The sequence below is a fragment of the Nothobranchius furzeri genome, chromosome 10 (genome assembly GCF_043380555.1).
Source record: "Nothobranchius furzeri strain GRZ-AD chromosome 10, NfurGRZ-RIMD1, whole genome shotgun sequence".
Classification (NCBI taxonomy): domain Eukaryota; kingdom Metazoa; phylum Chordata; class Actinopteri; order Cyprinodontiformes; family Nothobranchiidae; genus Nothobranchius; species Nothobranchius furzeri.
Genome location: NC_091750.1, coordinates 38,572,725 through 38,593,877, shown reverse-complemented (window position 1 = coordinate 38,593,877; position 21,153 = coordinate 38,572,725). Strand labels below are relative to the sequence as shown.

The window sequence follows — 21,153 nt, the reverse complement described above, 5'->3', positions numbered from 1 at the left end:
TGGATGGAAGCGTCCAGCCTCTTCTAGTTGGCTGCACGGAGAGCTATGAAAACTGGCCCTGGAGGGGGGTTATTAGCGGCTTCGAAGGCCTTAACCCACATTCCCTCGTGTCGGCGTGAACCCGGCTGACCCGTGACAGGCCTCGCCACAACAAAAGAGCTGCAGTGATGGCGGCAGAACGACAGGAGATAAAAACGCAACCAGGAAACGGAGCGGCCACCATTAGAGGGTGTGATGCTTCAGCATCTCCTGTCTTTGAGATTGGGTCATGTTACTGTCCTGGAGTTTCTGTAGGAAATGAAGTCAAACGTGAGTTACAGCAGATCATCAGTGAAAGAGCCAGGGGAAGTCCAGGTGATTGCTGAGAAGCTGTCTATTGTTAAAATATCATTTAAAGAGCAAGTCACCCCCAAATCAACCTTTTTTCTGATAAACTATATAAATGTGTGTCTAATCGTGCTGCAGACACGTGTGGTCAAGTTTAGCACTTTAGTGCATTTTAGCTAAAAATTTAATTTTCTGCCTAAAACCGTCAGTGATGTGCCGTTGTCAGGTAAAAACTGCACTGCATTTGAATTTAAATCTGCCATCGCTATTGGCTAAGAGGTACCCTAGAACGTAAGCTGGTACCATATGATGTCACAGTCACTGTTTTTATAGGACCATCCCGTTTTCTAAACGGGATTTGCCGCGGCTCCCCGGGGAGGGTTTTGGCATTTATAGTAGCAAAGCTGAAGCTAGAATAAACTGCCATCAGGCACCTCTCCAACCAAGACGGGATATAGGGAGGTCGCTGGGTGCACCCCCCTCCCCCGCATGTGACGTACAGGGTCGCGCATTCAGCATCAGATGGAAGACACGTCAGATTGATGAAATGTCTTTTTAAGGACCTTTAGCTTTGATGCAACCTGCTTTTTGTCCCGCTTGACGCCCCGCTCAGCCAGTGTTTTCACCACTCTGTCGAACAGCTGTCTGTCTCTCACCGTCCCCGTAAAAAGGCGACTAATCTGTTCGTCCGCTCGCACGGCCAAAAGCTCCATGGTCTCTGCGTCCGTCCAGCCGACTTTCCTTCCAGCTGGCACCCGGCGCGCAGTACACGTGACTAACGCGACCACCCTCTTTTGCGGGGGGGCCTCCCACAGTCGCTCCAAAAGGATTAGCGGGGCTGACACGCGTTTTGCCGTCAGAGGCGAGGGGCTGATGTGGCAATATTACCACCAAGCGAGGTGGAACGAATGCCGCAATATTTGCGCAACGCCATGCCGGCATGGCGCGTTTATAGACATACCATTGCGGTAATATTACGCCAATATGCCAGCATGGTGTGTCCTATAAAAGCACATGATGCCTTTGTGAACCTGCGTGTGTGTGTTAGCGGTTCCACCCTCTCGGTCTGCTAGGCAACAGCATTTGTTGCATTTTTCAAACAGGAAGTGGGAGTGGAGTAAGAATCTGGTAGGGGGTGACTTGCTCTTTAAATGCTTTTGGACATAATTTATTACTAAAAGCATTAAATACTTTTGAGAGTTTGCCCCCAAATTGAATCATTTTATGGAACGGAAGAACTCTAATTCCTGACGAATCTCTGAAAACTGCAAGTATCTTGCAACTAAACTACGAGTTTCTCACTGTAATTCATCACTAATATCAACACAATCTCTCAGGATTCCCCCGAGGTGGCCCAAGCAGCTGGGGAGAGGGAAGTCTGGCCTCTCGGCTTAGGCTGCTGCCCCAGCGAACCGACAGGGCTGAAAAAGGATGGATGGATGGATGGATGGATGGATATCAACATCCCATTTAAAAATATCCATACTTTCTGAAAAAAATGTTTTATCTCAATTTAGAAAACAATATTGTGTATTTTGTTGTCCATAAATCTGTAATAGTAAATATTTAGGAGGTGTTAGTTTATTCAAACACGTGCAGTCCAAAACAAGAAACCTATAAAATAGCAAATCCATATAAAATAGTGATCAAAAGGAAGTAGGATGATGCAATAGCTTTAGATCCCACACATTCTGTCCAGATCAAAAGTGCAAGTAAACAATTGACCCGTGTGTTTGCAGGTATCCTAACGCAGACAGCACAAGTCCACACAGGTGCAAATAGTTGGCATGAAGGTGCTTTCTCCATTAGTAAATATTTATGAAGAGAAAAAAGCCGTACTGACTCTGAAACAGGTCTAATCTTAGAGTTCTGAGTGATCCAGGCTGGGTTTTAATTCTCTCAGCGTTTCTTTAATGTGCTTTAGAAGGGTTCAGCTTTTATTTATCTGACGCAAGACAACCCCAGACCCTGGTCTGGGTTTTAGCACGAACCCGTCTAATTACTTTGAAACCTGCTTTTGACCAGCATGCTTTTAATGACTCGGATTTTGTGCTCCGTTTCATATCAGATTCCTCGTCACGACACAAAAATCCTCACCAGAACCATCACAAACACTTCCTTTAAACAGTTTTTTTTTCCTTAATGAAGTTTTGATCAAATCTTAATCTTTCTTTTTGTTCCCTTGGTAATATTAACATTAAGGAGAAGGAGGAGTAGAAAATGAAGAAACTGGATTTCTATAGTTAAAGGAGGTTCTTTGTAGAAACACTTTTGTTGCCATTAAAGAATTGGGAATGTGCGCCCTCCACTGGCACTAAACAGAACTGCACTCTGCTCTCCAACAGCGTTTAGAAACGACGGGACGACCTGGAGTTGCTGCCCTCTAGTGTCTAAAATCTGTTGCTACACATTTGTATTTTAGCCATTTAGACGAGAATATTTTAGCCTCCTTATCTTAATGAAGAAAATTGTAATCGTTCTCAGTGGCAGAATTTTTTGGGTGGAGACCGTTTCTCTTGTCGGTGTTTCTGAGCTCTGGGGATTTTGAAGTTAATAATAAAACAAGAAAGCTAAAAAACTGCCTTGTTTCTTGCCATAAAAACACCAAGCTGTACTAGCATACTTGTTTGTTATATGGTTATTTAGGTGTCAGGCAGGAAAAATGCCAACAACTGGTTGGAAACATAAAACTGATCCCTCGGGATCAAGCACTGCTGGTCTTTTGGAGGCATGGGGAAACTGAGTCTGAAGTTAGCTTCAGTCTCCACAGCTTTCTTAGGGTTTCATACCGGGCCATTTTCAACCCGATGGTTTCAACTGGTAAACTAACTTCTCTAATGTCGCATTTACAAAAACTAATTTTTCTGAATTCGAAAATTAAAGACCATCACAGATTGTCTTTACTTTTACCTAAAGCCGCCTTCTTAATAAACCCGCCCACGTATATTTATTTTTCAGGAAACAGACTCTCTATTTTAAATTGGAAAAAGCCAAAAGAAATGTATGTAGAGTAGACGTTGAAAGTTTGGACGTTTCCGGAGCAGTCCAAGAAGGCATCATAACTGTTATTTTGGTTTTCCCAGTTTGTTTCTTTTTCTGCAAATCGCAGTGGAAAGTAACTGGTGAACAAATATCAGCAAAAGTTCTAAAACTCCGAGAAAGCTCGCGACCATGGCAGATCAGCCCGGTTCTACACACAAAGATGAGAAGTCTTTGTATCTGGCACAGATTCAGTATTTAACGGAGCAGTTGGAAAGGTAAAACAGCCTTTTCAGTATTTAACGGAGCAGTTGGAAAGGTAAAACAGCCTTTTCTGTCAAAAACAACTCATAAAAGTATTAGAAGTTCTAGAAAAACAGTACTAGTTTAAATGTATTCAATATGGACGAATTGTTGATTTAAAAAATACTTTTGTGTGTTTTTACCTTTTATATTGTGATGCTAACCAAAGTAGCTTAGCAACTCAATTAGCATCATGGTTAATGTTAGCTGCAAATGGTACATAGATAGTCCCCCACCTTGTATCCTCCTTGCAAAATGTTGGCTACATTATATATATATATATATATATATATATATATATATATATATATATATATATATATATATATATATATATACTTACAGTGGGTACAGAAAGTATTCAGATCCCTGTGAATTTTCCACTCTGTTAAATTGCAGCCATTTGCTAAAACAATTCAATTGAATATTCCTCATTAATGTGCACACACCACGTCATTTTGACAGAAATTTAGAAATTTCTGCAGTTATTAAAAAGACAAACTGAAATGGTCCTAGTATTCAGACCCTTTGATCAGTAGAAGCACCTTGTGAGACAAAACAGCCACGAGTCTTCTTACGCCTGGATTTGGGTTCCTCCACCATTCCTCCTTGCAGATCCTCTCCAGTTCTGTCAGGCTGGATGGTGAACGTTGGTGGAGACATTTTTAGGTCTCCAGAGATGTTTGCTTGGGTTTAAATCAGGGCTCTGTTGTGGAGGTGTCAATAAAGTGTCATTATGAAATAAATCAGCCATGGGAAAAAACACTGTTATGAAATAAAAGCTGTCTTTGTTAAAAAAAAGACGTTATGTAATAAAAACTGAATGAATGAAATAAAAATGACTCAATATTAATTTGGATTATTATGAAAAAATGATTTTTGAAAAAAACGTTATATTAATAAAGGCATTTTAAAAGAAGAATGAAAAATATTTCATAATATTGAGCTTAGATTTTACATAACATTCTGTTATTTCATAATTTCGTTGTCAGATTACACGATTGTCTGGTATTTCTTCATATAGATATTTATTTCATAATGTCTTATTTATTTATTGAATTTTGAATACTTTTGAGTTCCATATCATCAGACCAGAGAATCTTATTTGTCACCACCTCGGGGCCCTTCAGGTGTCTTTTAGCAAACTCCACGCAGGCTTTCATGTGTCTTGCACTGAGGAGAGGCTTCTGATGGGCCACTCTGGCTTTAGCCCTGACTGGTGGAGGAGCTGCAGTGATGGTTGACTTTCCACAACCTTCTCCCATCTCCTGACTGCATCTCTGGAGCTCAGCCACAGTGATTTTGGGTTCTTCTTTACCTCTCACCAAGGTTCTTCTCTCCCGGTAGATCAGTTTGGCTGGATGGCCTGCTCTAGGAAGGGTTATATATATATATATATATATATATATATATATATATATATATATATATATATATATATATATATATTGTTCTGTGTTTTTCTTTCAATATGGGGTGCTGTGTGTACATTAATGAGGAAAAAATGTATTCTTTTAGCAAACGGCTGCAATAAAACATGAAACATTCACAGTGGTCTGAATACTTTCTGTACCCTCTGTGCATATATGCTCGTTAATGCAAATTACTAATCAGCCAATCACATGGTGGCAACTCAATGCTTTTTGGCATGTTTACATGGGCAAGACTATCTGCTGTAGTTCAAACCAAGCTTCAGAATGGGGAAGACAGACGATTTAAGTGACTTTGACCGTGGCGTGGTTGTTGGTGCCAGACGGGCTGAGTATTTCAGAAACTGCTGATCTTCTGGGATCGTCACGCACAACCATCTCTACAGAAAATGGTCCGAAAAAGGGAAAACATCCAGTGAGCGGCAGTTCTGTGGGCGAAAAGGCCTTGTTGATGCCAGAGGTTGGAGGAGAATGGCCAGACTGGTTCGAGCTGACAACTCGTTACAACCAAGGTGTGCAGAAGAGAATCTCTGAACACACAACATGTCAAAATGGCAGATGGGCGACAGCAGCAGAAGACCACACAGTTCACACGGGCTCACCACAAGTGGACAAAAAAAGATTGGAAAAATGTTGCCTGGTCTGATGAGTCTCCATTTCTGCTGCGACATTTGGATGGTAGGGTCAGAATTTGGCGTCAACAACATGAAAGCGTGGATCCATCCTGCCTTGTATCAACGGTTCAGGCTGGTGGTGGTAGTGTGATGGTGCGGGAGACATTTTCTTGGCACACTTTGGGCCCCTTAGTACTAATTGATCATCGCTGCAACACCACAGCCTACCTGAGTATTGTCGCTGACCGTGCCCATCCCATCTGATGGCTTCTGATGGCTACTTCCAGCAGGATAATGCTCCCTGTCATAAAGCTCGAATCATCTCAGACTGGTTTCTTGAACATGACAAAGAGTTCACTGTACTCATCCAACAGAGCACCTTTGGGATGTGGTGGAACGGGAGATTCGCATCATGGATGTGCATCTGACACATCTGCAGCAACTGCAGGATGATATCATGTCAATATGGACCAAAGTCTCTGAAGAAGGTTCCCAGTAGCTTGTTGAATCCATGCCATGAAGGATTAAGGCAGTTGTGAAGGCAAAAAGGGGTCCAGAGAGGCTAAAGCACCTGGTGTGTCTTATGATTGAACAGAACATCAACAGACAGGTGGATGTAATGTTTCAGTCATCACTAATGTTGCATTAGTAAAATTGAAACGTTTGCAGCCCACTTATGATCAGAAACTGACTACAACACACATGCCATGTCTGCTGCAGATTTCAGCTCACATTCGAAGAGCTGGAAGAGGAGAACGCTAGGCTTGTGTCTGAGCGCAACGCTTTTGAGAAAGAAAACAAAGGCAAGGTTGAAGAGCTGAGATGCCAAGTTGATGTAAAACGGGAAAAAGTGTGCCAGATGTTTGAACAGCTGGAGGGTCTGCGGCTCGACCAACTTGCGTCAGAAGAGCGTCGGCAGGAGCTGCATAAGCTGATAGATCAACTCCACTCACAGAAGGTCAAACTGGGTGAGACACTCTTCTTTTAGCTGCCTGGACTTTCATTCCTCATGAACTAGCTTTATATTTCTATTGTTCAGTGCTATTCTTTGACAACTTTAATGGTATTTTTGAGTAAGTTTTCACAAATTCATCTAAATGTAAACTCACGATTGGAGATGCTGGTTGTTAAGAGATGAAAACTAGATAAATGAGAAGCTAAATAGAATGTGAAGAGTCACATTTGTGGGTTTTAAATGTTTCTGTAAGACTTGACAGTTTTGGCACGTTGTAACACCCTCTAGCATCCATTTTAAACTTACAAGCACAGGAGGATGATTGTGAGGTCTGCATCCAGTTTCTGAGCCATCATCATTCAGAAAACTCCCGACCTGGACTCTTGTTTCCTATATTGGTCAGACATTCTTTGGCCCTGTCCACACGTAGCCGGGGATCTGCCAAAACGTAGATATTTTTCTACGTTTTGGCCTGTCATCCACACGAAAACAGAGTTTTTTCACACGAAAACGGATCTTTTTAAAAACTCCGGCCAAAGTGAAGATCTGCGTTTTCTCCGTTTTGGGTGTCTGCGTGTGGACGGACAAAACCGGAGTTTTAAGGTCCGCAACGTCACTTTCCGCGACAAAAAAAAATGCTGACATCAGGTGTGCGACCTGTGTTTACACTAGCCGACAGCATGGATGCCCTCAGAGCTGCACTCGCTTTATCAATTGTCCAAGCGCTTTCTGCTTGTTTGTTTTTGCAAGCGGAATTACTGCTCCTTGCGGAAGACCACAGACGAAGGACGAGGTTAAGAACGGGGGAAGTACTGCCGCCTACAGGTCTGGCATGTCCTTAACAACGTATTTATCCGGGTACGTGTGGACAGAGTTTGTTTTTAAACGAGGTGGAGTGGATGCAAGTTTTTGGAGGGGCGGATATTCGTTTTTGAAAAAACCTGGCTACGTGTGGACTAGGCCTTTATCTCTTTAGCTTCATCAGATGGAGGTTTTCTTTGTTTCTACAGAGGCTCCGACCATGATGAGCACGATACAATAAACACCAACTATCTCATGTTTGTCTGTCCTGAGGGGTAAACATGAATTACCATTAGCGATGTTTCAATCATGGTTTTTTTGCTCCCGATTTGAGTCCATATTTGCCACTACCAAGTTCCGATCCCACTCTTTAGAAACACGCTGAAGTAAGAAAAAAGGGGAACCCACCTGACTTGTCCTTTAATCATTTGTGTTTCTTTCTGCATTTATTTCATATCTTGACTGTTTTTGCATCTGTAGATGATTTCTCTGTGTTTTTATCCAAGTTGCTGCAGTGCTCTGAGTAGGGTTTGTTTTTAAACTGGCGTATTGGAGTCATAGTCCTGAACGCAGCTCTAGCTTTTCCACCACTTTAAATTCCCAGTCTGCACACATTACGAGTGGCTGTTACCCTGCCTTCACTGTCCGCTTAAAAAAATGTCCAAACCAGACATTTTCTTCCTCCTGAGGGCACACATTAGCTCATCTTTAGCCTGCAAGCTAACAGCTACGTGTTATGGTGTTTGAATCACAGACATCCTATACAGAGTTCAAATTACGGGGGAGCAAAGGGGAGCCCGGCTCCCCCGAAACAGTGACAGGCTCCCCTGGAAGCCCTTCACTTACACACCCGGGGGCAACTTGTATACGAGGCTGAAGTTATCTTCCGGGTCCAGCTTCTGATTGGGGATATGGCTAAAGGGCAATTACACCCAATTTTTTCTCTACTCTGACCATCTTTAAAGTGCTCTAGCTCGAAAACTACAACACCCACACTCTTCAAACCGGTACTAGTGTTGCAACCCCAAAAGTATAACAGACTATCGTTTATGTTTGGTTAATATCTTCTAGTGCTTCCTGTGTTTTATTTGTGCCTGATGTGCCCCCCCCCCCCCCCCGACCACACACGGTCCCCGTCTCACTGGGCTCCCCGGAAGCCTCTATGTAATGCATACCCTGATCTGATCCTATTTAGGTGTCAATACCATATAATATCTACGGTCTAAATTCCCTGGCTGCCTTAAATTCTGGGATGTTACGTGTTGTTGTCTGCAGGGTTGTTTGTCAGCCGTTCACTGGCCGTCAGAGCAGGTGGGGTATTGATTGTTCAGTGTCAGAGATTGGAGGTGTGGCGATTTGAGAGCGTGTGAAGATGGTCGGATGTGTGAGAGTTGGCAGCCCTGCGTCTGTGAAAAATTCAATTCAATTCAAGTTCATGTATAAAGCGCCAAATCACGACAAGAGTCGTCTCAAGGCACTTCACATAATAAACATTCCAATTCAGGTCAGTTCATTAAGCCAATCAGAAATAATGTTTCCTATATAAGGAACCCAGCAAATTGCATCAAGTCACTGACTAGTGTCAGTGACTATACAGCAATCCTCATACTAAGCAAGCATATAGCGACAGTGGGGAGGAAAACTCCCTTTTAACAGGAAGAAACCTCCAAAGAATCCTGGCTCCGTATAAGCAGCCATCCTCCACGATTCACTGGGGATCGAGAAGACAGAGGAGTCACGCACGCACGCACGCACACACACACACACACACACACACAACAAAGTCATGTGTCTATAGTTATATTGCGATTTCTTAGTAAATATTCTATTTGGTGAGAGATAAACTTTATTGTATTTAGTGGATCTATAATTAAACGGATAAACTAGTAGTAGCACATTCAACGTCAAGGAAAGCAAAAAGTTATTATCTTGGTGAAATAAATCCTGCTGTAGAGGAACTTGTTGAAATTAAAACTAACCATTGATATTTTGTTTGAATTTTGACTGGATGATTTTAAAAAGTCATGTCTGTTGTTTCATAAGATTATAGCCGATCTTATTGATCCCATTCCAGATCCTCTGAAAATCCAGTGATCGTAGCGGAGCCTCCCTAAGTACAGCAAGGTGTTACTGCTGCTCATGAGACTTCAGGTCACCGGTCTGGAGAGTCTCAAGTTGTGAATGCGGTATTCTGCCTGCAAGGGGCAGAGGAGGCTGAGAGACTAACCGTTAAACCTTGTTCATCAGGGGTATACAATTTCGGGCTTGGCAGCATGTTTTAGTGGTTTCTCTGCTCCAACACACCTGATTCAGTTGTTGAACCCCCTGTGCAGCAGCTCATCAGGCTCTGCAGAAGCCTGTTAATCACCTGCTGATTTGAAATCAGGTGTGTTGAAGCAGGTAAAAATTAAAACGTGCTGGATGCCGGCCCTCGCAGACAAGAATTGAATACCCCTGCTATAAAGGGTCGTTTTAGCGCCTACTGGCTACTTAAAAATATGAAAAAGTAACTTGTATGCCTTTTAATTTAAAAGTGTTTTAGTGTTCACAGAGAGCTGGAACAAAGCCATTTTCAGTTCCATCTTGAGATGTTTCATCAGGCTCTAGTCTGTTCTGGCTGGATCTAGCTTCTGTTATCTTGGTGTGAGGAACAGACCTCACACACGACACTAGGGGGCAGCATAAAGTCTCAAATCCATTCTTACGAGAAATTTTTGTTGTGTACCTGCAGGTGACATGAAGCATTAGCTGTCCCTGCCGGTGTCGGTACAAGATCTGCTCGGGTGCAAGATCGGCTCGGGTCCGTCGACTGCCGATGACGTCTAAGTATTTGATTGGCTGAACATGAACCTTACGGAATTACGTAATCACGTAACGTTGTTATCACGTGACGTTGGTCCAGGCAAATTTTTTCTATTGGAAAGATGGACAACTTTTACAAAGAAATCCATCATTACCTCTTTGAAAATACACTTTTAGCATAGAGCTGCATGTATATTAGGGCTGAACGATTAACTGCATGTGCAATTAAATTGCGATGTGACAAAAGGAGATTTTCTAATGGCAAAGGCTGCAATTTGGCAGCGAGTGGTTAGCGCAACGCTAATATACATGGAAAAACCCATAGGAATGCTAATGCTAATATCGCCGATTACATTATTACAAATTATGAATTAGAAACGTGCCAAATGATTACATTTGGAGTCTAATAGAAAGTAAAACTACCGTCAATCAAATAAGTACAGACAGGTATTTTAGTAAAGCCAGAAAACTTTTAACTCCAGAGCTTTGGCTAGCAGCTATGAGCGTAACTGAACTACGCATGGTCAAGACGTCAAAAACTCAACACAAATACTTCAATAAACGGGACACACTTCTTTCCTGCAAATACAATTTCACAGGTGTTGCTAATACCTATGATCCTTCAAGGGATGTGCTCAAAGAGGAGTTCAACATGAATCAAATATAGTGTTTTATTTTACAAATACTATTATAAACACAAACTTACGTCTTAAGAAACATTATTTTAATAACAAAACTGCTAAATTCTTTCCAACAGTATAGATGTGTAGTGTATTTTGTCCGAGTGGGTTTGCCGTACTTTGACGTCATCGGCAGTCGAAGGACCCCGAGCCGATCTTGCACCCGAGCAGATCCTGTACCGACACCGGCCCTACATTTTTGGCTTCAAAGCAGCGTTATTTTTTATTCAGCACAGTTTTGCTAGCAAACCCATCAGGAGTTGGAGTTAGCTTTCCCTTGAGAGGGGATTGGACCTCAGTGTGTCGCGTCAGGCTTTACTCATGAAATAAATAATAGTGAAATAATAATGGTCCATAACCCTCACTGGGGTCAGCAGGTCACCGCTGCCTGTGAAAACTCTATAAATGTGTTTTTGTAAATCAGATATTTCAAATCAAATCAAACTTTATTTATAAAGTACTTGTCATACAAAAAATGTAACTCAAAGTGCTTAACAGATTAATAAACCCCCATATCCCACAAATATCATTGACAAGTAACCCCCCCCCCAACCCAGTGACAGACACACACACACACGCGCGCACACACACATACCCACACGCGCACACATGCACACACACATACCCACATGCACACACACACACACACATAAACACACACACACACACACACATGCACATACATGCACGCACACACACACATGCGCACACATGCACACACACATACCCACATGCACACACACACACACATAAACACACACCCACATGCGCACACACACACCCACACATACACACATGCGTGCACACACACACACACACACACACACACACACACATACCCACATGCACACACATACACACACACATACACACACACATACACACACACATGCACACACACATGCACACACACATACCCACATGCACACACATACACACACACATGCACACACACATACACACACATGCAAACACACATACCCACATGCACACACACATACCCACATGCACACACACACACACACACACACACATGCACACACACGCGCACACATGCACACACCCATACCCACATGCACACACATACACATACACACACACATGCACACACATGCACACACACATACCCACATGTACACACACATACCCACATGCACACACACACATGCACACACACACACACACACACACACACACACACACTTGAGATTATAAGTTAACACCGGATTGAGCTCAGATGAGTCGGGTACATAAGATATGTAATATTGGAAGGATGCCTCACCCTGGGTGTGCATCCTGACTTTAAGGATCACAAGCAGACGCTGCCAGAGGAGCACAGAGGCCACGAGGGTTTGCGTGTTAAAAGCAGTTCTGAGCGGTAGGAAGGGCCAAGACCATTAAGACGCTTAAAAAACATGAAACCCTTTGGATTCTCTTTCCCTTCCCTTAGACACAGATTTGGAAGCTATGAACAAGGAGCTGGCTCTCTTGTGCCAGCAGCAGTCTGAACAGAAGTGCGTGGAGGAGCTGGACACCCCGTCTGCAGAGGGTGGACCTGCCACAGGTGTCACCAGGTAAAGATTATTGTTATTAAACATACTTTTACTGGAGAAATGTGTCGATTTAAAGTTTTCATCCTACAATATGAACCTCACGTTCTGCACACACAGTCCGGATGAGGATCTGCTGCAGGTTTACGAGCGTTTAGTAGAATTATTGAAAACGACGGCTGAGGCTGAGGCCAAAGTAGAGCATCTGAGGAACTTGGACCTGATTGTTAAAGATGGAAAAGAGCTCAATTATCTGCTGGGAAAAAAAGAGATCCTGCAACAAGAAACAACTGCTCTGAATGACCACATCAGTGATTTAAACGCCACCCAGAAAGACATGGAGGACGAGATGAAGAAGATGAAACAGGAGATGCGGTTCCTCGACAAGGTAAAAGAACATCATCAGATCCAGAACCAGGGACTAGATCACGTCAGATACTTTAGTGCATATCTTTACTGGTTAAATGTAAGAAAAAAGCAGTCAGTGCTTTTTGAGTCAGAGTTCTTTATAAAGAAATCCGTCTTAAGGGAAAACAACAGTCCATAACTTATCCAAACCAAATCAGCTGTATGGGATTGTTTTGGGGGAGAACACCTGAACAGAAAGGTCTGGGCTGCTTTTACGTTCTCTCTCTATCTGAAGGAGTTGGGCACAATCAACCAGGTGTTTCGAAGGCTTCAAACACAGAGAGACGAATATTCCGACAAGCTGCAGAGTGCGAAGAATGACTCTGACGCTCTCAGGTAGATATTTAATCTCTTTACTGATCAAACATGAGTGACAGAGGCAGCTTTTATCATAAGCACAACCCCATGTGTGTGTGTGTGTGTGTGTTTGTGTGTGTGTGTGTGTGTGTGTGTGTGTTAGAAAAATATCTCATGACGTGTTGGACGGACAGCAGTAGCTCAGGGTGTAGAGTGGTTTGTCCATCCATCCATTTAGAGACATGAAACCAGACGTGGTTTTGAGTTTGATGGGTAACAATGCATGTTGGTCACGGTACAAATGCAATTACCCAAATACCTAACCTCCCTAAACATCACCAGCTACCGATCAACAATGATGGGAATAAAGAAAAGAAAAAAAAACAATAAGTAAATAAACAAAGTGCCCATTAAGATCGTCAAGACTTCTGAATATGAGAGTTCTGAGTAATACTGGAGGAAAGGCCCCACAACCTGTAGAACGTTATTTACAGAGTGATGCGTCTTTTTGAGATTTAGACGTGACATGGGGGTCCCTCATCCGTTGCACATGTGTAGGTGGGGTTGGAAAATGCTAACGCAGGGATCAGATGGGAGCCTATTTTTCCCAGTGGTGCCACCACAAACACAACAGCAGCCCCAGCTCTGCAGCAGACATGGAACAGATATTTAATGTGGTATAACTGGAAAGTCCTCGTAACACACATAACATAAGGGCGACAGTGACAGAGGAGTCAAAGGCCTGCTCTGTAACTGGAGGGTTGCAGGTTCAAGACCCACTCAGTCTGTGGAAGTAGTGTGTCCACTTCCCTCCTTGCCTGATGGAGGTGGTTGGCGGTACCGGTGGTGCCTGTGTGCTCCAGGGCAGCTGTGGCTAGGATGTAGCCCTAGTACTGATGTACACCTGTACCATTACAGCCCCAATAGTTGTACAAATCAAGAAAAGTTCTTTACTTATCAAATAGTCTACTTGGCCCAGTGGAGTTGAGTACTGGTGCAGTGACTTTTCTCTGCTGTGGTTCAGGCAGGAGTTTGACAAGGTCTCTGAAGTTTATCATCAAAGAGTGGCTAAGAGGCAACGCCTGCAGGTGGAGCTTCAGGAGGAGATGGCCAGGAGAAGGCAGCTGGAAGGGTTGAAGCAGGAGGCAGCTGTCGTCCTCAGACAGATCATAACGGTAAAAACAGCCCAGATAGTCAGAGACCAGGAGTTCACATCATACTGAACTCATGGACGCATTTATTTGCGTCAGTTATGCTTCCAGTTCTGTAAGAAACGAGGAATCTTTGTGATGATTCAATTCAATTCAATTCAAGTTTATTTATATAGCGCCAAATCACGACAAGAGTCGTCTCAAGGCACTTCACATAATAAACATTCCAATTCAGGCTGTCGCGTGCCCGTCCCATTTGTCGGTTCCGTTAAAACCCAGTTCCGTTAGAACTTATGAGACGGTGCATCTATCAGGGTTCGGGGGGATATCGGCGAGTTTAATCGTACTAGACCCGGGTTTGGACTATCTAATTAGAATCTTGTCTTTTATTTTAAAGGTGAAATGACTTGCACGAATAGCCAGCCCCAGAGTGCTACACTTCTTTTAAACTCGTTACCTTTTGGTTAAGATACTAGAGAGAAGTCTGGAGGCAAGCCAAGCCTCTCAGCAATTGTTTGGGTTACCCGGAATTAATTGCACCTCTAACAGCTTATGTGGGAGGTTGGTAACTATAAAATGATTTATGCTAGTTGATCAGGCTATCATAAGTTTATCAATTTATTTATTAATCCATCCTTCCAGCTGTTAGAGACTTTTTCAACCTGCAATCAGAGCCAAAATAACCTCTAATATCCAGTTTTTATCGCCCTTAAGACAACTCGTTACTCGCAAGGAGGGGGAAGTTAAAACTTCCCTTATCTTAAGGTTTCTTTATATTATTCTATTATAAACTGTAAAGTAAGTCCTGATAATTCAGAGACCTGTGATCGACATGCTTACCTCTGTGCAATTATGGCCAGGGCTCCAAACGTGAAGCTTTAGAGAAAACCTGAAAGAATCAGGATTATGTTTCTTTTTCAAAAAAGATTTATTACAAAATCAAAATACAAAAATGGGTAAATAAAAAACAACTGCTATCCCCCAAGGAGGAATTAGTTCAAAATGATTAAATAAGAGTTAGTTTACACCAGCTCTTGTCTTCTCAGAATCTCCCCAAAACAGCTCCCTCTCTCTTCTTCCAAGAGTCCTCTCGCCCGATCTGAGCTGCATCCTTTTATATCATTCCTGAGACTGCTCTAAACAATGAAAGAGTCACAAGTCATCCTCTCCTGACAGTTTAGGTCAAGGGGTCATTTACCAAATACACTTTTTTAGCTCTACATAAGACATTTGGTATCATTTTCACTACATGCAGTATTCACATGAGGGCACAAAAGTTCATGTTGCACTCCTGGAAAGGGAGCACAGGCCATAAATCTTCTTGTTGGTAGCAAATTGTAGATCTCCCTTCAGCATTCCTGAGAACTTCTGGGTCCAGATGGACTGTCCTCACTCCATTCCAGTCCTTCTTTTCCCGCCAGAGGTGGAGTTAGGGGCAGGATCATGGGTGTGTCCATGGGTGGATCCACAGAAGCCAGCCTGTCTTTTGACCCTTTGCCTAGTTCTGTCCTCACCAGCAAGTCCTGAACTATTGTCCTCTTGACCCTTGTGTGACCCTTGTCTCTGACCACTGTTTCTAAGCCTTGACCGGCTGCTGGGACTTGCAACAAGGTCAGGTCATTAAGCCAATCAGAAATAATGTTTCCTATATAAGGAACCCAGCAAATTGCATCAAGTCACTGACGAGTGTCCATCCTAATCAAAACAAAAACCTTATATCTGTAGATCTGGACTTTCAGCGGCACCGTCTGCATTCTTGGAAAAAGCTGTTCAAGCAATCTACATAAAAAAAAACAAAGTCTAATTAAAAGGTCCTACCCCTTTATTAATCCTCCCGCTACAGCCACAGACCATTGTGGTTGCCCTGCTGAGCGGCTTAGGTCAGGGTTTCCAGAACAAACTCGGAAGCGTACCTCCTCCCACTCGCCCCCACCCCCGAGCATTCATAGTGTTTTTATGGTGAAAAAAGAGGACGTTCTTTTATTTCTTGTTTGTTTTTTTCTTAACTGCAAAATCACGAGAGCTCAGCGCCACGACAGTCTGGGGAAACCCCACCATGTGGTGACATGTCGTGCACGCACACACATTCATTCTCGCGTTGCATGAACAGCAGACTTTTCCTGGGAATGACTCCTTCACCTAAATGCTTTCCAACAACAGCAGAACCAGACTAAACAGAAGATGGAAAACCACTGCGTAAAGGTGTTGGCCAGACTCCGCATTAAAACAGTAGAAATGCTGTAGAACTTCACTTTACCACCTATATGAAATGAACTGGCTTCAGTTTTTCATTTTGTTAAAGAGCAAGTCACCCCCCAATCAACTTTTGTTCTGATAAACTATATAAATGCGTGTCTAATCGTGCTGCAGACACACGTAGTCAATAGTTCGGCACTTTATTGCATTTTAGTTAAAATGTAAATTTTCTACCTGAAACTGTCAGTGTTGTGCCGTTGTCAGGTAAAAACTCTGCACTGCATTAGAATTTAAATCTGCCATCGCTATTGGCTAAGATGTACCCTAGAATGTTAGCTGGTACCATATGATGTCACAATGTCGTTGTGAGCCTGTGTGTGTATGTGTATTTGTTAGCGGCTCCGCCCTCTCGGTCTGCTAGGCAACAGCATTTGTTGCATTTTTCAAACAGGAAGTGGGAGCGGAGTAATACTCTGCTTCCTCTTCAGCACATCCTGAGCTCCTTCAAAGGAATCTCCTACCATCTTTATGCAGATGACATCCAACTGTACATCTCCTTCAAGCCCCATGAGATGTCTAAGCTGCAGCTGTTACACACCTGCTTAGACTCTATCAAAACCTGGATGGTGGGAGCTTTCTTCAGCTGAATGAAGATAAGACTGAGATCCTCATCTGTGCCCCAGACAAGCTGGTTCCCAAAGTCAGAGACTCTCTTGGTCAGCTTGCTTCTCACACCAAACCTTCCATCGGGAATCTTGGTGTGACCTTTGACCCAGCTTTCACCCTGGATTCTCATGTCAGTTCTCTTGTTGGCTCTTCCTTCTTCCATCTCAGGAACGTTGCTAAGCTGAGTCCCATTCTGTCTCACTCTGAACCTGAGACAGTTCTCCACACCTTCATCTCCTCACGCTTAAGCCTGATTCATGCTTGTCCGTCTGCGTCAGTGCGGAGACACGCAATGTCCTTGTGGAGCTGCCGGAGAGCTCCGCAAGGACGGACGGAGTCGAGCTCTCTTTTCTAAACATCCGTTAGTCGAGACGGACAATGCAAGCTTGTGATTGGTCAGGACGCCGCTGTTGTCTACACCGCCGCCATTGCGCCTTCAAAAACATAAAGAGAGCCGAGGATAACTAGCGGCAGACACGGAGAAGCTTGAAGAATACCTCGCGAAAAAACTCTAAAAACATGAATGTTTAATTCTCCCGTGACTGGAGGAGTGAAAAGATGCGCAGCAAGCGTTTTATTTGCGGACGGAAATGACAGGAAACATGGGTTTAGAGGTGGGGAGCGCATGAAGAGGTGGAGGAGAATGAGAGATGAATTTGTCTGTGTTAAAAAGTCTCTTATATACAAAAAACACAATATAAACACACTATCTTGGACCGATACATGACAGGATACCACAGAACTGCGCTACGCCCTCTGTTGTCCTGCCGGGGAATTGCTTTGCAACACTCTCAAGGAGACGGAAAAGTATGAAAGCAAAACGCTTCCGTCAATCCGTGCGTGTCTGTCCCTTGCGGAGCTGACGGAGAAGCATGAACCAGGCTTAAGACTACTGCAACTCTCTTTTCACGTGTCTGAGCAGAACCTCCCTGAACCGTCTACAGGTGGTTCAGAACGCCTGTGCTGGGCTTCTGACCAAGTCCTCCAAACACATCCACATCACCCCGCTTCTCCTCCAGCTTCACTGGCTGCCAGTCAACTTCAGGGTTCATTTCAAGATCCTGGTTCTGGTCTATAGGGCCTTACATGGACAAGCACCATCTTACATTGGTGATCTTCTTAGTCCCTACACCCCCAGCAGGTCCCTGAGGTCCAGTGATCAAAGCCTACTGGTTGTGCAGCACCAGGCTAAAGGTCAAAGGTGACAGATCATTTGCTGCTGTGGCTCCCAGACTCTGGACCTCCCTCCCCCTGAGCCTGAGATCAGTGGACTCAGTGGTCTCCTTTAAAAAGCAGCTGAAGACTCACTTGTTCAACCTTTTGTATGACCTTCTTCACCTCTCTCTCTTTATTCTGCTCTCCCCACCTATTCCACCTTCCTCAGGGTCCACTGATTTCCCTCTTTCCTGTTCACTCTCTCTCTCTCTCTTTACGTTTTTAATCACAATTTTTTATTTTTTGCTCATTTTAAATATATTTTTAACCATTTTCTAAATTATTTTTGTTTTTACATTTTTTGTTTTTGTGAAGCGCCTCGTGATTTTTATCTTGAGAGGCGCTATAGAAATGATATTTTCTTCTTCTTCTTCTACTTCTACTACTACTACTACTACTACTACTACAGGGGGTGACTTGCTCTTTAAGGAATTTAAATCATAACAGAAAAAACAAATCCTCTCCTCCAGACACGTTTCCACTGTTGTACAATTTACATGGCTCCACCTAGTCTCCCCTGTTTTTTAATAGGGAGCCTGAGACTCCGCCCCTTCCAGTTGGCTCATGGGTCGCTGAACGGGCTAAAAGAGCTTTTTCTACGCCCTGAATCACACACGCTATACTTTATCAGTTTATAAAGTTTGTAATTAGCATGACTACAAATCAGACGTCGGTTTGTTGCATGTCCACAGAATCTCCTCCTCCCTAGCGTAGCTGCTGCTCACCACATGACCAGATTTATGGTGGTTCTTTCCTCCTGAAGGAATGATTTGGAGTTTGCCGAACTTACAGCCATTTTCCCCCTGTTTTTCTCCGTGTTTGGTCTGATACGCATTTGCAGTTCTGGACTTTTTTCACACAAAACCTAAAATAGCGTTTCCCTCCGTTCGAAAATAAATGCGTTCTTGGCATCAGAAGGTGTCTTTCAAATTCACGGACATCTAATGTGAAATCCATGGCTCACAACAAGTGGGATTAGAAAATAGTGTTTTCAGCCAGATTGACTTGCGTTCATTTTTTCATTCTTCCGGGGACTCGTGGTCCGGAAGTCGACGGGTGGGACTTAGACTGGCTTTTGCTTAGTTGTGTGTTGTGTTTACTCATCCCTGGGCGTTTTCTTCTACTGCAGGATCCACAGAAACCATCTAAGGCTCAGTGGAAGATGCAGAAGTTGGTGAAGGTCCTGGGAAGAGGAGCTGAAGCAGGTTTGACTAAAATGTGTCATTAAACCATTCAAATATGAATTCCACTAAACAGAGACGCAAACGTTAGGTTGTAGAACCCCCCTCAGGTTCTGACTGGTAGCCAAACACACACCAACACATGCAGTGGTGCTGCTGGGACCAGCGGGCTCTTCCTGTGGAAGGGAAGGAAGTGAGCAGCACCAGCTCTCATTTGCATCAACGACCCAGCCAAGAGGAGCAGCAAGGGTGGACTAAATAAAACCAATCATTCATAATACAGTTAAACAGCTTTAATGATGTCATGTCCCAAACCCCCCAAGGTGCTTTACAAGATCCCAGTCATTCACCCCTTCACACACTGATGGTGATGAGCTATGTCGTAGCCACAGCTGCCCTGGGGCACGCTGACAGAAGCAAGGCTGCACACAGGCTCCGCCGGTCCCTCTGACCACCACAAGCAGGCATGGTCTTGCTCAAGGACACAACGGCTGTCACAGACTGAGCAGGACGCAAACCTGCAGCCTTCTGGTCATGGGGTGGGCTCATAAGGACCGTCTGACTCTTTGGACATGTCTTTAGTCCATCACAGGACAGAGACAAACAATATGCTAACTCCATGCAGAAAGCTCACAGCCAAGACTCAAACCTGCAACCTTCTTGCTGTGATACAGCAGAGCTAGCGGCTGTACCACCGTGCAGCCCTCTTTGACTTGTAACTGTTTGAGCGTAATCCCACAGCCTTTGGATGCTTTTGTTTAGGGATGTGTATCGGTGAAATTCTGGCGATACGATACGTATCACGATACGATATATCACGATATATTGCGATCCATTCAGCCAGACGATATTAGCGATTGTTTTAGACTGAATTTATTGTAGGAAAATTCAATAAGCAGTCCAAAGTGATCCGTAACATGTTTAACACGAGGTATCTGAACCATAACAGAGGGATTAACATTTCAGTGGTGGAAACAAAACCCACTGCACACTGCTGCCAACTAGCTGTCGGCGTTTGTACTGCACCAAAAGAAAAGAAAATACACAAATGTTTGCTTGTAAGTTCTTCCAAAAAATTCGATACACAGCTTTTGAATATCGATATGATATCGCAGGAAAAAATATCATGATAAATTGCCTTATTGGTATTTTCTTACATCCCTACTTTTGTGTTTCATGTAATCCTTTTATGTTTTTTTCTGTTTGCGTTGCTCAGACGACTCGTGTGAGGATGCATCCGACCTCGTTGACCCGGCTGACCCGGCTCCTGAGCATGATGATCCTCAGGCAGGAGCCTCCTCTGCTCCACAGAACTGAACTGTTTCAGTTTGTAGGAACTAGTTTCTAACACAGGTGTTTATTCTTGATCCTGGTTAGATTTCATGGACTTACTCTTGCTGTTAAGTCTTATTCTAAGCATTCCTTTTGACATGAATAAAAAGCCTAATTTCAAAACCTAGAACGTTTCTGGAAGCTACAATGCAAATTGACAGCATAGCACTGCTCTTCAATGAGTATCTGTGTATTTTACAACCTCATATTGATTAATAACACACTGTCAGTGCTGCTTGGAGCCAGTAGGGAAATTAACAGCCTCC

The 21,153-nt window shown here is 43.5% G+C and overlaps 1 protein-coding gene across 1 annotated transcript; it reads left to right on the top strand.

Annotated features, from left to right (window-relative positions):
* Window positions 1-3,376: 3,376 nt before the first annotated feature.
* LOC107386084 (cilia- and flagella-associated protein 157) lies at window positions 3,377-21,010 on the top strand. Its single transcript, XM_015960265.3, has 8 exons — window positions 3,377-3,584; window positions 6,374-6,621; window positions 12,342-12,465; window positions 12,562-12,829; window positions 13,085-13,185; window positions 14,171-14,321; window positions 19,504-19,579; window positions 20,772-21,010. Exons 1-8 carry the CDS (start codon window positions 3,499-3,501, stop codon window positions 20,870-20,872), a joined length of 1,155 nt encoding a protein of 384 aa, XP_015815751.3. The 5' UTR covers window positions 3,377-3,498; the 3' UTR covers window positions 20,873-21,010.
* The last annotated feature ends 143 nt before the right edge of the window (window positions 21,011-21,153 follow it).